At 44.9% G+C, this 17,170-nt stretch overlaps 2 protein-coding genes across 4 annotated transcripts in view; both read left to right on the top strand.

Moving 5' to 3' along the window:
• Positions 1–1,001: 1,001 nt before the first annotated feature.
• acbd3 (acyl-Coenzyme A binding domain containing 3) lies at positions 1,002–8,863 on the top strand. Of its 2 annotated transcripts, none has more exons than XM_061811510.1 (8): positions 1,002–1,377; positions 2,314–2,455; positions 3,563–3,703; positions 3,861–4,019; positions 4,107–4,281; positions 4,982–5,207; positions 5,775–6,062; positions 6,881–8,863. In XM_061811510.1, the coding sequence occupies exons 1-8, from the start codon at positions 1,080–1,082 to the stop codon at positions 7,093–7,095; spliced, it is 1,644 nt and encodes a 547-aa protein (XP_061667494.1). In that variant the 5' UTR covers positions 1,002–1,079; the 3' UTR covers positions 7,096–8,863. The 2 variants fall into 2 exon arrangements, with proteins under 2 accessions (XP_061667494.1, XP_061667493.1); XM_061811509.1 differs by having other exon boundaries at positions 1,003–1,377; positions 5,772–6,062.
• Positions 8,864–8,976: 113 nt separating this feature from the next.
• The window catches only part of nhsl1b (NHS-like 1b), a 67,440-nt gene continuing 59,246 nt past the window's right edge, over positions 8,977–17,170 (top strand). For both annotated transcript variants that reach the window (XM_061811503.1, XM_061811504.1), the window contains exons 1-2: positions 8,977–9,251; positions 10,480–10,753. In XM_061811503.1, the coding sequence (XP_061667487.1) occupies positions 9,204–9,251; positions 10,480–10,753 (322 nt within the window). In that variant the 5' untranslated portion in view covers positions 8,977–9,203. The remainder of the gene's footprint in view (positions 9,252–10,479; positions 10,754–17,170) is intronic.

The raw sequence follows: 17,170 nt of genomic DNA on the forward strand, positions 1-17,170 counted from the left end.
ACATTTTCAACTAAAACACTGGAAGTCTTAATCCTGTAGCCCCGTCGACAGTCTAATGAGCAAATATACAAAGACCGCAGGCAAATTGGGGGATCATTTACCCGTCTGTCTGTTAAATGTATAATGGTCATTTGGGGGAAAAAAAAAAAAAAAAAAGGTGTCAAACAGACGACCAGTACATGTAATGTTTGACAGCACTATCTAAAATCTCACAAAAGCCCATCAGTCATTCTACAAATCACTTTCCGCAAAGCTCCTGCATATTTTTCTTTTGTCTATAACTGACTGAATATCTTCTTGGGGAACTTTAAGAAACTGAATTGTATTTGTTACACAGCGCACAATTGCCAATTGAGGACACCAGACAAAGCAACGCGGAGGCCGAAACAGTGGATGCAGACATCAGTGAGATGAATTCATTTACACTCGTCGTCCTCCTCCTCACCCCCATTGAACAACCGTGCAATATTCATAATCAGCTATTTGGTATTGGTGGTATTTTTTAAAACAACATTTGTATTGAATAAAAGGTCTTATTGCCGCGTACACAGTAGAACCATGGGTAAAAATAATACAGCTAAAATACAAATTAATACAGGAAAAAAATGTACAAATACAATAATACCCAGTACAATAAACAATATGGGAGCCAGACTTGGGTGCTACGATAGTACAGCTTTTGGTAGCATGAAATACATTTGAAAAAAATACAGGAACAGAGTGCACTTAATGGTGCAGTTGAATATGCCTTACACTGCAGTGGCACACCATAACAAACTTTTCATAAACGGTATAACATAATTAAATCACACAAAACAGGTGCACAGAAATGATTTCTGTTCTTTACCAGACAAATATTTGACGGCTTAACGGTGAAACTAATTTTTAAAATTGTAATTATTGTCAACTCAGTTTTTCCACTATGAAAAAACTGGCGTTGAATGAGTCCAAACTAGATTTGCAGTCTTCAAAAAAAAAAAAAAAAAAAAAAGCTTAATATCTCAAATCTGTACATCCCGGAACTTCCGGCATGCCGAACGGAAGTAGGTACGTGGCCGCTTCAGCTGACAGTCTGCACGATGGCGACTGAGGTTCAGAGCGGCGACCTCGAAAGCGCAACTTCCAGCCGTCTCGAGGTCTCCATCGACGGCCTGACGCTCAGCCCGGACTCGGAGGGCGAGCAGGGCCAGCCGGAGCCGCCGCCGCAATCCGACGCCGGCGCGGAGTCCGATGGCCACAAACCGGCTACCGCTGAGGGCGACGGCGGCGACGGCGACGACGACGACGACGGCGGGGAGGCTGACAAATCCTCCGTGGAGAGGAAATGGGGCTTTCCTCTCCAAGAGCTGTACGGAATGGCCCTTAAATTCTTCAAAGGTATGTCAAATTGTTCACCCCGACAGCCGAAACGTGCTTCAAAGTCGCCATTTGGGACTTTCAAATGTGCTGCTTGCGGCTAGGCTAACTGTCAGCGCTCGTAGGCACCCAAAGTGACGTTAGCATGTTGCTAGCTATTAGCCACTAAAGCCAAGCACAAGCGCACAACTTCCGGCTTCGTCACGGCGTATTTCTGTACGTCTGCCTCTTCCATCCTGTGGCTGATTTCGTTTGCTTGGGGTCATGCGGTAAGACGCCCAACAAAATGTAACGGTCTTACGTGTAGTAGGCTGACCCGAGCCTGGAGGCGGCACCCCAGCAAATCGTTAGCTAGTCTTTCACTTAACATCCAAACGTCCTCTTTCAATGCGGCTTATCCCGTTAAGTGTCGTCTCATCTAACTTTGAGTAATGAACGCTTCCTTTTCTGAACTCACTTCCTTTTCCCAGCTTGACAACAACAATAGTCATTTGAGGCATGCCGTTTATGATTTTTCCAGTTTGTAGTAACTTCAAATACGAAGTAACGTTGGGTAAAACGTTTGTTTTCTGAAGTGGAAGTAGATGATGCTCCCAACAAGGAATAAGTTTGAGTTTATTTGGTGTGAAAGTGTCATCACACCATAAAGGTCATGATTTTCTGTCCTCGGTTGTAGCTCAAAAGCAAAAGATAATAAGCGTGAGGGGCCATGCACCCGAGATGGACTGATTGAGAGTGGATCTTGTTTAAATCTTCTCAATGCCTGCCTCATATCAAATGCTGCAGAAATGTTATCTTAAAAAGGTAGTGCCACTTGAAGAAGAACGTTAAAAATGTCAATAGCGGTGTGTCCGTGTTGACTTTGCCAAGGTCTTGGGCACGTCGTATTGACTCGTGCCGCCAGTTTTTGTGCTCGTGGTCATCCTGCATAAGCGGCTCATTGTCGTTGCGGCGCAGATAAGGACGGCAAAGCCTTCCACCCGACCTACGAGGAGAAGCTCCGGCTGGTGGCGCTGCACAAGCAGGTTCTGCTGGGGCCTTACAATCCCGACGCTTCCCCCGAAGTGGGCTTCTTTGATGTGCTGGGCAACGACCGCAGGTAACGGCCCGATGCGCAAGCGACTTTTGAACCCTGCCGGGCACAACACTTGCTTATCTCTTTTTTTGTGTGTGTGTGTGTGGAGGGGGGGGGGGGGATAAATCTCTACTTTGCCCTTTAACACTGGTGTTTTTTTTTTTTTTTTTTTTTTTTTTGGCCACAGTTATCATAGAGTACAATGTGAAAGTGAATAATCAATAAGAAAAAATATCAAATGTTCTCAACTAAAGAGATTACCAGCCAGCTATGAGGGGGAAGATGTTTCCTTGGGTTGGAGGGACTTTTTTTATTTTTATTTTTGTAAAATTTCATCTTTGTTCCATGACCCTCATCAATGCATTTTGAAACTTAACTTTTTGTTGTTGTTGTTGCTTCTTCAACAAAACTACCGCAAAATTTTGAGTTACATGCTTTCCTTTAGCCTCAATGTTTATTTATATTAATGTCCTTGTGTAGTCAATCTTGGATACATTTGTAGTAAAAATATTTTTACAGTTCGTTGCCCCCTTAACCCATTCATGGGCAGGATGGCAATTTTTTTTTGGTTTATTGAGATAAAAAAAAACTCCCAACAGGCCACAATCGTGGAAATGACACTTCTTTTCCGTTCATGGTTAAGTTATATGATACCTTTCCTCATTTATAATCACGTCCCAAAAATGGGCCGCTGCCCGCGAGAGGGTACTTGGCTTTTCTTAGTGGATCGTCCCAAAAATAGGATCTTGCTTATTAAGGGATATATTTTTCAAGGGTAAAATGGAGGATATAATGTGTGAAAATCATGATGTCCCAAAAATGGGACGCTGCCCATGAATGAGTTAAGTTAATTTTTTTTTTTTTTTATATACCCTGTGTAGGATGTAAAAGTGCACATTATGGCCATACTATCTGTAAAGTATCATGTTTTTTTTTTTGTCGTTGTAACTATTCTAATCTTTGTAGTAGATATTAAAAATTAGCATGCCATACAACGTTAAGTATGACCTATTTGTTTAAAAAATACAAATACCTTATTTTTGATGAAAGCAATACCCCCAAAAGAGGAAGACCAACTGCGGTTTGTGAGGTGGCCTTTTTCAAATGGTATTTTTTGCTGTGCATTTGCAGAAAGGAGTGGGCGTCGCTGGGCAACATGGAGAAGGAGGAAGCCATGGTGGCGTTTGTGCGGCTGCTCAACAAGTGCTGTAAACTCTTCGCGCCATACGCCACCTCGCACAAGATAGAGCGAGAGGAGCAAGACAGGAAAAGGTACGCTTGTGCCATCTGGAGGTATGCGGACGACGTGCTGGAAAGGGAAAAACTTTTTGATTTGAATTCAGACAATTCAGCGTTCCAAAGTGCATTCGGGAGCTCGTGTATTAAACTGGGTTTTGGCGGCCGGCGCCGATGTTGGTTTTCCTTCCAGGAAGGAGGAGGAGGAGCGTCAGCGGCAGGAGGAGGAGGAGCGGGAGCGACGGAGGCAGGAGGAGGAGAGGCGGCGGCTGGAGGAGGAGGAGAGGCGGCGGCGGGAGGAAGAGGAAAGAAGACAGGCCGAGGAAGAGAGGCTAAGGGTCGAGCAGCAGAAGTACGCCGAAGCCGTTGGCGGCGTGGCAACAAATGTCCGCACTTCCCTGCCGCTTTCCTCAATCGTTCCGTGGCTTCCGCTTCCCAGGCAGCAGATCATGGCCGCCCTCAACGCCCAGACGGCGGTTCAGTTCCAGCAGTACGCCGCCCAGCAGTACCCCAACAGCCCCGAGCAGCAGATGGGTCTCATCCGACAGCTCCAGGAGCAGCACTACCAGCAGTACATGCAGCAGCTCTACCAAGTCCAGCTGGCTCAGCAGCAGGTCGGCCGCTTGCCCGCGTTCCGTTGTGCTCGGTTGCCCTCTTAAGTGTCGCGAGGGAGCCATCTGATTTCAAACGAGAGGTCGGGTACCACAAACGCGTTCACACCTGCGGGCGTCTTTCGACGACGCGCCCACTGTGCAGGCTCTTGGAATGTGCTGGACTACAGATGGCAGCAAAGCTCTACTTTTGTCTAAATGAGCCTTCACCAAACGTGGTGCTCGGAGGCACCGGGTTAACCACCCACCCCAGTCAACACATGACTTATCTGTGGGTATGTATTAATAGTACTTGGAGATTACATTGTGATTTCCTGGGGAAGTTTTACAAGTAAACATTTCAAAATGTCAATATTTAAAGAAATTCAGTGTTTGAATGTTGATAATTGGCTCTACAAGATGTCACAACATTCTGGCAAAGCCCTACTTTTTTTTTATTCCATTAGATAAAAAGTTAAAAGCTCAGTGAAATCCTTGTCGTATAAACAAGATAAATTTTTTTGAAATGTCTAAGAATATTTTATTATGGAGCAGCTCAGTGGGCTAGTGGTTGGCACGCCTGCCTCCCGAGTTCTGAGGTTCAGGCCTGGAATCACAAATATGGATGGGGGCTCTATGAAGAAAGTTCATTGGTTAAAATCGGTCGTATCTTTATGGCGCATGCTTTTTCGAGCAACATGTCGCTTATCTTCTGGAATCCCAGGCGGCGTTGCAGAAGCAGCACCAGCACGCCGAATCCGCGGCGCACGGCCACCACGACGCCGGCAGTTTCTGCGCCTCGGCCGCCGGCCCCGCTTGCGCGGCGGCCGCGGCGCCTTCTGGCGAGGACGCGCCCACCGTCAACGGGGGCGACTCCTACCTGGAAAACACGGAGCGGGAACTGGAGCCCGAGCCGGCCGACGAGGTGTCGGAAAACGGGCCGTTATTTGGTGAGTCGGCTGTGCGACGTCAACTTTGTCGTTTGCCGAGTGCTCGTGATGCGTGAGAATGTATTCTGACACTGCAGTTTTCAACCTTTAAAATTGGGTTGGAAAGCGAGGAGCCCTGGATTTGTTTTTCTAAAAAAAAAAAAAAAATAGTTCATTTTGTATTCTTAAATGGTTTTTTTTCTCAATAGTTTCCCCAATTATTTTGGTCATATTTTTTTCTTTTGTCATTTTTTAACCCCTTTTCATGTATTTTTCATTGTTATATATTTTTGTATGGATACAGTAAAAAAAATATATATATTTTTTTAGTCTACATGTAATTAATTTCATTTTGTATTTATCTATTTTCTCTCCCTTGAGAAATTTATATCAGAATTTTTTTTTTTTTTTTTTCCCCCATGTAGATTTAAGCAATTTTTTTTTTTCCCCTCCCCATTTTGTCACATTTATTATTATATTATTTAGTATTAGTATTTCCTGTCACACTAACTTCCATTGCTAGTTGTTTGGTTGTCGCAAAATAAGCACGCCCAAATAAACCTTTTGTGTACCCCCCCAATACAGCAGCAGACTCACCGCCCGTCATCGCCGCTCCCTCAATGTGGACGCGGCCCCAAATCAAAGACTTCAAAGAGAAGATCCGGCAGGACGCCGACAGCGTGATCACGGTGGGGCGCGGCGAAGTGGTGACGGTGCGCGTGCCCACCCACGAGGAGGGCTCCTACCTCTTCTGGGAGTTCGCCACGGACTATTACGACATCGGCTTCGGGGTCTTCTTCGAGTGGACGGACGCGGCGTCGGCCTCGGTCAGCGTCCACGTGTCGGAGTCGAGTGACGAGGACGAGGACGATGAAGGTGAGGGAGTGTCGCTCGAACCGGATTAATGCAGTTTAAAATGTAAAAAGTTTGTTTTTAAATATAGAGACGCGAGTCTTGTGGTAAACAAACCAAAGAGCTGACAAAGCAGTTTAGTGAGAGGAACTGAATGTGGCCTTTCCGCCCTTTGTGAGTCGCTTTCTACACGGAAGCAATGCTGAGATCTTTTTATTTTTAATATTTTTTTTTTAACATAACAGGCCTGCCAAAATGTATGTAATCTATTATTGTCTAAAGACGTCAGGACTTTGAATCTCGAGGCCACGCTTTCAGCAGAGTTGGAGTTTTGCACCACTTCTGAGACAGTCGAGCGTTCAAGAGAGTACAAAGATTTGTCATCTATTTTCAGCAATTTCAATTGGTCAATATGCTACAAATAACAGACAATAAGTTTTTTTTTTCCCCCCCCCCACACTATGACAATGATGGACTCGAAAGGGGCAGTACTGCTTCAAAGCCAAAGGCAACATACCGGAAAATATCTAGATACACTTTCTGTGGTTTTCAAGGAAAGGAGTTCAACCAGTTATTCTACTTTTGCCAGTCCCTTTTTTTTTTTTTTTAAAGGAGCAGGTTTCTGTACTTTGGTTCAGCGTGTAAGGTTTTCCACCTCTGTCACAAATAAGCAAATATGGAGTTAAGTTGTTGGAGAATGTTACAGTCATATTTAAAAACATGCCATCTTATACTTGAGAATCGGCTTAGTATTCACCACAAAAAGGATTTTTTGTTTTTGTTTTTTTTTTTCTGCGTTAGACTGAGCCGCCCTAAATACGACATGTTTTGCGTGACCGCAGGCGAGGCCGCCAGTGAGGAGGAGAAGGCCAAGAAGGAGGCGAGCAAGCCTCAGGTGGACGAGATAGTGCCGGTGTACCGGCGGGACTGTCACGAGGAAGTTTACGCCGGGAGCCACCAGTACCCCGGCCGCGGCGTCTACCTGCTCAAGTTCGACAACTCCTACTCACTGTGGCGCTCCAAGAGCGTTTACTACAGAGTCTACTACACCAGATAGGCCCGAGGACAAGCGCGGAGGCTGGGGGAGCAGGGAAGTCCACCAGTGTGTGTGTGTGCGTGCGTGCGTGTGGTGTCAATATATAGATGTGTGTGTGTATATATATATATATGTTTGTGTGTCAGGGAAGGGAGAAGATCAATACGGAAGGCACCACCAGAGGGCGACAAATGAACACCTGGAACCCTGTTGCGTTTTTTTTGTTAGGGGGGGGTGGGGTGTCGCGGTTTGTGTGTGTGTGTGTGTGTGAAGGGACCAATGTATGGAATTGTCACCCCCCCCCACATGGAAAGCAAAGCAAATTTATTTGTATTGCGTATTTAATACACACGGTAACTCAATGTGCTTTACATGATTACAAACGTATAAATGGAAAAAATAAAAAGTACAATTAAAACAGCATACAGTGCAAGGAATACAATTGAAAAGTGGAAATACTCTAAAAAGCATGAGGAAAAAAAAAAAACCCAAGTTTTTAACATGGATTTCAAAACATTCACACACCTCTGTTGGCCATTTATTCCCTTTATGTGCAGCATAAATCTCCGAATGCTGCTTCACCACGTTTGCTTTGGACTCCGTGCTCCACTATTGGACCTGAATATGTTGATCTCGGAGCCCTACTGGGCTTGTATTCCACAAGCATTTCTTTCATATATTCAGGACCTAAACCGTTTTGGGTTTGATAGACCAGCAGCAGAATTGAAAACTCTTATTCTGAAGCTGACTGGATGAAGCCAGTGTAGCGATTTCAGAGTTGGAGTTCTATGCTCTGACCACTTTGTTCTGGTCAGGAACTGAGCTGGAGCATTCTGAACGAGCTGCAGCTGTTTAGTGCTCTTTTTGGGGAGTCCAGTCAGAAGACCGTTACAACAGTCGAGTCGACTTGATATCAAAAGTGGATGGATGAGCTTCTCCTGATCTGCTTGACACATCCAAGCCTTCGCTCTGGATCTGTTCCTTCAGATGATCAAGGCAGTTTTAGGAATTGATTTGATATGATATCCCAGAGCGCCAAGGTTTCAGACTTTGCGTTTGGTTTTCAAAGATAGCGTGTCCAGGTGTTTACTCACAGCAATCCTCTTTTCTTTCTTGCCAAAAACCATCCATTTTATGTCTTAGTTGACCAAACGTTCGCCTCATCCAGTTAAGCTGCTTTCGAATGACACAACAACCACATATTCCCATAAATGTTGGGCTCTGTGGGATTTAAGTGTTTTTTTAAAAAAAAAAAATGTTTTATTTTCGTTGTGCGCTTGTTGCAATTAATGAAGGAGGGCATGTCACGTAGCACACTATAGGGTTCACCCCAAACGGTCTCCAGAATCTCATAACACAGGATTTAAATTAATATTGCAACTACAAGTTAATGCACTACATTCACCATTTTAGTAACTGCTTACATTTTTTTTTTTTTTAACATGTCACATATTATGTTCCCCCATTTCCCACATTTTTGTCATTTTTCACCATTTGACTTGCTCAAGCCTTTGTAATGTAAATAAGTTTATGTAAGGGAGGGTTTTTAGACAAGGTTGAAGGGTTTGGAAAATTCAATGCACGCTTGAAAAGTACGACATAAGATGAGTGTTAAAGATTTTGCCCTAAGTGAATAAACATCTAAAACGGTGGGGCAATAAAGGTACATTACTCAGCAAGACTATTGAGACGGCAACTTTTTGTTTTTGTATTGTTTGGGTCTCTTATGAGTTGGAAGAATCTTTTCGGGCATATTTAATCTTGATTAAAGTTATGTTCATCTCTTGAACTGGAACATTTTCTTCACTAAATGGTGCTCCGGTCCGGTTTTAGAATCTCTTTAGTAATCTTAAAGCGGGTTGAAAGATTACTTGGATTTGTTTTAAAAGAAAATCTTTATGCAGAGGTGTAATACAGTACCTGTCTTCTCTGTGTCTATACAGTATTGGCACTATGAAGTCTAATTTCTAGCCCTTTAGATTCCTTTGTGAACACAATGGAGTGTTTAAAAACTGCAGTGACAGAAGAGCGCTTTCAAATTGGAGCTTGAACTCTTTAACGGAGAAGGTTGAGTTGTGCAATGGTTGGAATGTCAAGTGTTTAAAAACACCTGCAAGCTGCGAGGAGAGATGCATCAACACAGTGCGGACGACTTATTACAATACTTTCAAAATAAGGTACACGCGGATGACAAAAGGGCAACAAAAACATAATTTCAGGTGTGAAGCTACTGCGAGCAGGTGTAAAGAATCGATGCTTGATTGTTAACTAGCATGTCGACAGTTTTATTCACACTAGCAGTTAAATATTGAAATTACAACTCCAAGAAACTATATACACTACCAATCTTCAAGCAAGGAAAGAACACATTTATATTTGTGTGTGTATAATATTTAAGCAAACGTTCGCGTTTGGTTGCGAGGCTAGCTTGGTGCTAACTTGACAGCAAGGTTTGTATTTAATTATCAAGGGTTAGGATATATCTGTTTTTTAAAAAAAAAAAAACAAACGTGTAGCTCTTGTGAATATACTAAACAGCGTCGCCATATTTTTAGTTTGACTATCTATTAAATATGTTTTTAAAAAGCTTTTACTCAATCTCCAAGCTAGCTCTTAGTTGGGGGGGGGGGTCACGAACTAACTGTTATTAAAATGAAATTGTTTCATGGGTTTTAGCCGCTTATGGGTCGTTTTTACTTTAAAAAGCGACTACGTTTCGCAGTGTTAAATTGAGTGAAATATGCAGGTTGTAATGGCGTGTGACGTTTTCTACCCTGTCGTGTAAATTTAGCATACAGCATCCCACCGCGTACTAATCTCTTGTTTTCCCGAGTTAGGTTTATTCTGAACATGAAATACACTGGATGGGGGAAAAGTTTATTCATTTTAGGGTACGTGACTGCTTAAAAAAAAAACCCCAACAACTATAGAACGGATGTATTTTGTTGAATCTTTACTGTAAGAAGTGCTCGCAAGCGACGCGCAGCGAAATTGGAAAGAATCGAGGCAATTTCATAGACCACCAATTCAAAAAAATTCGATTTTTAAGTGTGATCGTGCACTCGAAGACCTTTGTGTAAGGATCCCGGTCCTGGTTTTGTCAAGATCCTCCATTCAGGTAAAGTCGAGCTTTTTGTCTGCCTCCGGTTCCAGTGTGCAACAGGTGGTGGTTTTGTAATTCTCCGGGTTTTTCTTGCAACCCTCCTCTGACTTTTCCTTGTGTGTTTTTCCTCCCTTGAGCCAAGCAGCCCGCACTCGGCACGGCCGGCGTGAATGTGAATAGCCGACGAAGATGGCGCGATGGCCGGATTCCGTTAAAATAGCGGGCGCGCCTTTCTAGTTTCTTTGGGAAATCTTTTTGTCAAAAGTCATCCAGAGAGAGTCTGACCGATGCCTTTCCACCAGAGGTGCGTGGAGCCGCGGCGGGCGAGCAGGTTGCCCGCCGGAGGGAAGGCGAGGAGAGCGCCGGCGCCGTTCGCGTCGCTGGCCGAGGTGGGCTGCCACACGCTCGGCAACGTCATCCGCCAACTGGCCGACCTCTCCCGCTTGGCCGCCGACGTCTTCCTGGGCATCGAGGCGGAGGCGGTCGCGGTGGCCCGGAGGTCAGGGCGGCTCCAGGGAAGCCTGCGCGAGCTGCACGCCCGGGTCGGCGTCCTGGACCCCAAGAAAGTCCCCGTCCGTAAGTTGCACTGCAGTCACAAAAACAATCGAACTTACTGCAACAACTGTGGTCGTTAAAACGTTTGACTCCAAGTACCCTCTGCGCCATCGTTTCTACATATGACGTAGTAGTAATAGCCCAAGTGTTCATCTGAAGGGAGACGGATTGCATTCCTCAAAAGCAACTGTAACATTAAGTCAACGCGGACCCTATGCTAAAAATGAAACAAAAAGAATGAAAAGGGGGGGGGGGGAATGAGCACTTGAATCACGATTCAATCAAAATGTATTGTGCATAGTAAAATGAAAATACTTTAACGTTCAGATAGTTCCAAGATCACTGACACGGTCACAGTCGTTCTTGTAACAGTATCTTTTATTATTGTGGGAATGTAGAAGGAAGTGCTATATATATATATTTTTTTTTTTCCCCCACAGTGCAATGTGGAGAGAGTCTGACAGCATTTTCAAACTTTTACTAACTGTACAGACCTGTTTTTTTAAAATTCTATCAATGTTCTTATCTGTTATGCAGCTCAATTCAACTTAACTTGGTTTATGGAGCATTTGAAAGTCAAAACAATGTGCTTTACATTAATCAATATAAAACATGATGAAAAGGTAATAAGAGAAGTAGTGAATAAAATATCAACCCGATATAGCGTTAACAAAGGGGTTTTTACAAGTAATAAGTCATTTGTAGTAACTCAAATATTAGACCGGCATCACATTCCTGCTTTTTATACATAATGGCGCCCATTTTCTGACACACTAACTTGTACTTCCTGTTATGTGCTCATCCTGTTTCCCCCATGTACCAAAATTGCTACTCTTCCGTTGTTCCATCACAAAAACATTTTCTGCCTTAACGTTACTCCGTTGAAGAAGTTGACGACGGTCGAGTTTGCGCGACTCGTGGTAACGGAGGCGTCGGCTTCCCGTCACAGGTGATTTTTATTTCCACGCAACCGACTGACCATCTGTGTGGCCTTCAAAGGGAGGACAGGAAGCTGCTGTGTCTTCATTATGAACCCGCAAGGCGCCAAGGTTGTGATCTCACAATCCTTTAACTGCCGTCGTTACTTTTGTTGTTTGGCTATCGCTGCCGGCGCCGGTTATACATTAACTCCCGACTTTTGGATTGTGTCATGCGGAATGTGGCAGCCCGTCGCCCGCTCGGATGCGCTGCGGACGTGCTCGGCGAGGAGGGCCTCGCGTGGCTTATATGTGAATTTCCGCTCTCACGACTAGCAGATCCTCGTAGGTGGCGGCGTTGCATCGCTTTGGGCTTTGAGATCAGCACAGCTTTTGAGTCAAAGGTAAAGTGGAGGAGTGAATTTTGGCTTGGGTTGCGATTATGAGGGAGTGAATTTGCCAAAACTTTATGGGGCAAATTTCACGCGTGAGCAGAGTATGTATAATGTGTGCGTGTGAATACTTTACTTTACTTTCTTTCGGCTTGTCCCATTAGGGGTGGCCACAGCGTGTCATCTCAGATGAACGCTCATATTTGTTTGGCACACCTTTTACGCCGCAATCCCTTTGGGGGAGTGGAGTGTATGTGTATATATATTTATTGTATAAACAGTATGTGTCACAGTTGTGGAGAAGTTGCCGCAGTTCATCGATTTTGAATGGTGGGCGCCGTGTAACAAAACAGTTGTTCAACTGGAGTCAGTGTCACGTTTCATTATGTTGTCTTTGCTCAGTCTTGTTTTTGCTGTTTTCATCGTTTGAGGTGTCCCATTTGAGCGCAATTTGGCTCGTTTTCTCAACTTTTGGTCAGAAACGGATGCGTTTGCTTAAACCGGCCCCCGTTTTGCTGTCGATTATTAAAGAACGGAGAACGCGAGAGAGAAACTTTTCCAGGTGCAGCTCGACCCAGACGCTTGTAAACTGGCTTTGCTCGCGGTGGCAAAGCCCTTAAATACGGCGAAATATGCCGCCGAGTAGGATCCAGAAGACAAACCCTTGTTTAATTCCACGCAAGTTCTGACTCATTGTCTGTCGTTCCCTTTGAACTTGTCTTGACTGTTGTGACTCACGCAGACACACAAACATGCACACACGCCAAGCTGCGCAAACAGAGCCGAGCGAATGCGACACGTGATGGGAAGCTGAGGGCCCGTTGCGCCACGAAGATGCGTTGAGTGGGGCAGCCGTGAAGTGCCGGCTAATCTCGCGTTATCACATGCTGACCCTTTGCCGACCCTCTTTATTTACTTATTTTTTTAATTGTAATTCGCCCCTGGGAAGCAGGATTTTTGGGTGTTTATTGTTCTTTGAGTTTGTTATGCGTAATGGCATTTTGCGAGGCTGAAATTTTTGAAACAGTAAAATGTAATTTGCCGTCCACCCAGTATGGATGCTTTACTGCGGAAGTACAGGTCGGAGGGGAACACCTGACGGTCAAGGAGTGGTTTATCTAGCTCAAGTTTCAGCTGCGGGGTCCACACGGGTCACGTGTGCTCCGTCCGACTGGCCGCTTAAACGTCCTCACGCGCAGACGCAGACAGAGTGCAAACAAAAACAAGAACAGTCCCTAAGTGCATCCACGCTGACATCATCTGTGGGAGTCGATTCCACAGACAACCAGTGAGTCAAGTCCGTAGCAGTTTGACAGCAAACTGAACGTACAGCACCGCGCGCCACCAACTTCATGTAATCTTCATCAGAGTGTACACTCGAGTTGATCTCCGCTTTTAGTCGGGTTAGTGACTAAGACGTAATTGTATGTGTCCCATCTAAAAATGTTTTTTTCAGCTTACATTGACAGAAGGGCTGGGGAAAAAATTGGAGTAAGCTGGCTAAATTCACTCCGAAAAAATAGATTGATTGCAGAATATTCTTCTTGAAGCTCCACCGGACCCTCCTGGCAAAAAAAAATAAATAAAATTAAGAGTTCCTGCAGGAACCATGTTTGCGCCGCTGCAAGCTGTGTTTCACACGGACATTTATCACAGATGGACGCAGTGTTGGGCCCCTGATAAACTTTGCCAAAAACAACACAGGAGCATCTGTAAAACAATGTTAGATGTGTACTGTACACATGGAACAGGATGTATGTGTGAGCTGGGTTGTAGTTACTGTATGGCTCGCCTCCCCCCCCCCCTAACTAAAACGGTACTAACGAACTAATCACAAATGCTAACATTTGGCAAAGGCTGTTTTTTTTTTTTGTTTGTTTTTTTTTCTCAAATGCTGTCATGAGTTTATACCATACGTATCAAGATATGCAGTATAAAGATGGAATCCAGTCCTCACAAATGAGAATAAAATATGTTAGTACTTAAAGGAAAAAAAATAATTCCCCGAGTACGTTAAGCTGTGTGCTGTTTAGTCGCAGTTGGCTTTCCGGTCAATTTTATCGTGAGCGTGTCTGCAAACAGCTTGTCCGAGATTAATTATAGTTGACCGACAAGTGCCGCCTATCATTTATTCCCCTCGTTCTATTTTTACGAGGAATGTAGGTCGCAGTTGTAATAAAGGTTAATTGGCAACTTTTCCGCCCGTCCTGTCGGAAAGCTTCAACTCTCGCTGGAGCCGTTAGAACAGACGCTGCCAAGATCGAAACTATCGGACCGTTTGTTTGTTAAACCCCCCCCCCCCCAAAAAATTCTTGAAGATTTAGGGAAAAAACTACCAACCTGCATCTCCTTTCTTTGGCCCTTTCTCAGATATTTGCAGACTCTTTCATCTGAAGTGCGCTGTCATGTTTAGTGTGTGTGTTTCTGCTCATTCGGACTTGACTTATCTGTTGACGCTCAGACCAGCTGTGATTATTAATGTTATGCTTTTCAACAAAAGTTGCTGATTGTGGCTCTGGAAAACCTTCCTGCCGTGTGTTTGCATACATAACACTCGGCTGTTAATAACTGCTTGAAATTCCCCTTTAAATCTCAAGGGAAAATTCTCACACACACATGATAAGATAACGTGCGATAATTATAAGCACGCAGCGCAATGCACTTGCAGCTCGGCGCGTCTTCCAGAATCCAGTCCGGCCCCTTTGCTCCCTTGTCCTTGAGTGCTCCGACCCCTCGCTTCGTTCTCACGTGAGTCGTTCCCGTCTTTCGGAACGGGGGTCGACCTCGTCCCGCGGAGAACAACGGAGTCGGTTCAGGCCGGACAGTGATTAGAAATGGGCAGGAACCCAAAGAGTAAGAAAAGGCCCGCAGCATTTCAACTAGAGGAGGAATCCTGCCATTGAACACTGTCCGAGTTGCGTGCGTGCGTTTGAACTTGTAGCTGGCTTCTCTCACGCGTCCCCGTGCCAAGGATTCAGGCGCTGGCTGGCTGGCCTGCCTGGGCCACAAAGCGCTTTTAGGGAGGGAAAGGTCCACGGGAGGGAGAGATTGACAGATGCCTCGTGCGTGCAAGCGTTGTCGGTCATGCATAGCTAAGACAAGATTGCCGTGTGAAGTGCAGGGGGGGGGGGCAGCCTCACAGATAAAACAACATTTACTGTATCCGCCGTCCGAGGAATCAAATTGCCGCAGAGCTTCGTTTTGGCACAGGAACACGGCATCCCACAATCAGAGAGGAGGAGGATGCCAAAATCTGGCGATAAAACAATCCCATTCCTCTCAAGTCAATCACAGCTTTCACAAAGATCCTGGCCCCCCCTCGATTTTCACACCTCCTGTAAGTTGTTGTTGTTATTATTATTATTATTTTTGTGGTTCCAAGTGCGTTCAGAGGCCACAATTTAGGCTCAACACGCACGCGGGGTACCGGTTAGCGAGTTCACAACCTGCTGTTATCCTGAACCAACAACGGCAAAGTCTTCACCCTCATTCGCTGACTGCCACGTCACTCAGCAAGCCAGGCCCCGCCTTTTAAAGCCACACACATTCAAAGTCCAAAACACTGACGTGTAGAACGTGAGGACGGTGACCGCAAATGATCCCTACACCTCGTGCATACTAATTTGAATTGTTTTTATTTCCGTAAAACGAATAGATGGGCGCGACCTAACAAATTTCATATATCGCATTAGGGTCCGGGATGTAACTCTGGCGATATGCCAAGAACTACTGGACTGTATTGACGTTATTTGCTGTATTCGTGTGTATGCTGTCACTTGTATCGACGCGTATCTGGCGCGTACGTTTGCTACACGACAGTTGGGCACAACAACTTGACGAAGAACGCAGTTTCGGAGGCCTTAGCTGCGATAGAAGCAAAAAAAAAAAACAGGGGAAAATGCGGTCTTTTAAAGGCACTTCAAAAGATGGCGGTTGAAGTAATCAAGTGTTTGTTCTAGGCAGCGGGAAGATTTGGAAACGTAATCCCCGAGGTCGCGACCTCTTCTTAGGAGGAAGATTGAAGAGACGCAGTTTTACGTCTCTCTGGACTCTCGTCAATCCCCGCAGCCATTGTTCAGGCGAGCGAGAAGAATGCCCCAAATACCCCCCAAAGTGTTTTCCTCTGGAGAGCCAAATAGTTTGGCCGGCCACAGATCTCATGTGGAATCTTCTGGAAACAGACGGATGAACAAAAGAGGTCTGAGAACATCTTCGAAACTTGTGTCTTGGCAGCCGCTTCAACCGATGCCACATGATGGTTGTCTTTTATTTCCTTTGTCTTCTTTTTTTTGGGCCTCCTTCTCTCGACCATCCGTTCTTCCCGTTGTTTCAAATGCGTCGCAGACTTTTCCCTTCTCCCCCCCCCCCCCCCCCAGCACTTTGATGTCAGCGCTCGCCGCAAGACCGGGCACCTGCTCGACCGCCAGTTTTTCATTCCCTCACTTCGCTTTCGAATAACATATTTGCCCCAAATGAACTCTTGAAATTAATTATAGTGTTGTTGTTGTTCTGCATCACTTCTTGTCAAACGGATGCACTCCAGTCACACAAGATCCAAACTGAAATCTTTTGCTTCACAAATCGATCGACGTTTGGACCCCTGCTATTCGTAGGAGATGACCGCAAATTTGATTGATTCATCCCAAATATGCGATTATCGGTTTGAATAACATTTTGAATGCGGGCTAAGCACGCAGGTACACAATGTGCTCTTTCGTACCTGTCCGTACATCTCAATCATTCAGACGATGAAGAATTTTGGAATATTTTTGTTTTTAAGTGGAAATCAGGTGTTCATCCAGATACACGCGTCTCCTTGTATTTATTTTGACTAATTTTTAACTGGATCTTGTTTTAAAAAATGTTTCAAAGACTATTGTCTACGCTGCTTTTGATTTTAGTCGATCAGATTCTCAATAGATTGAGTGTATTACAGTATACGCGGCTTTGGCTTGTTGTCGCGAACGTGCCAATGATGTCTGAGGCTAAGTTCAAGCGAGCATTGCTAATGAGAGTATTTCCCTCCAACCCCAGAAGCAAACTGGCTGACCTTCGATCCCACTTTGCAAGCAACCCGCACGTTGCGTCTGTCACGGTGAAATGTGACATCCACGGAGGCATCACCGTCG

This window comes from Syngnathoides biaculeatus, chromosome 23 (assembly GCF_019802595.1).
Source record: "Syngnathoides biaculeatus isolate LvHL_M chromosome 23, ASM1980259v1, whole genome shotgun sequence".
In the NCBI taxonomy this organism is placed as follows: domain Eukaryota; kingdom Metazoa; phylum Chordata; class Actinopteri; order Syngnathiformes; family Syngnathidae; genus Syngnathoides; species Syngnathoides biaculeatus.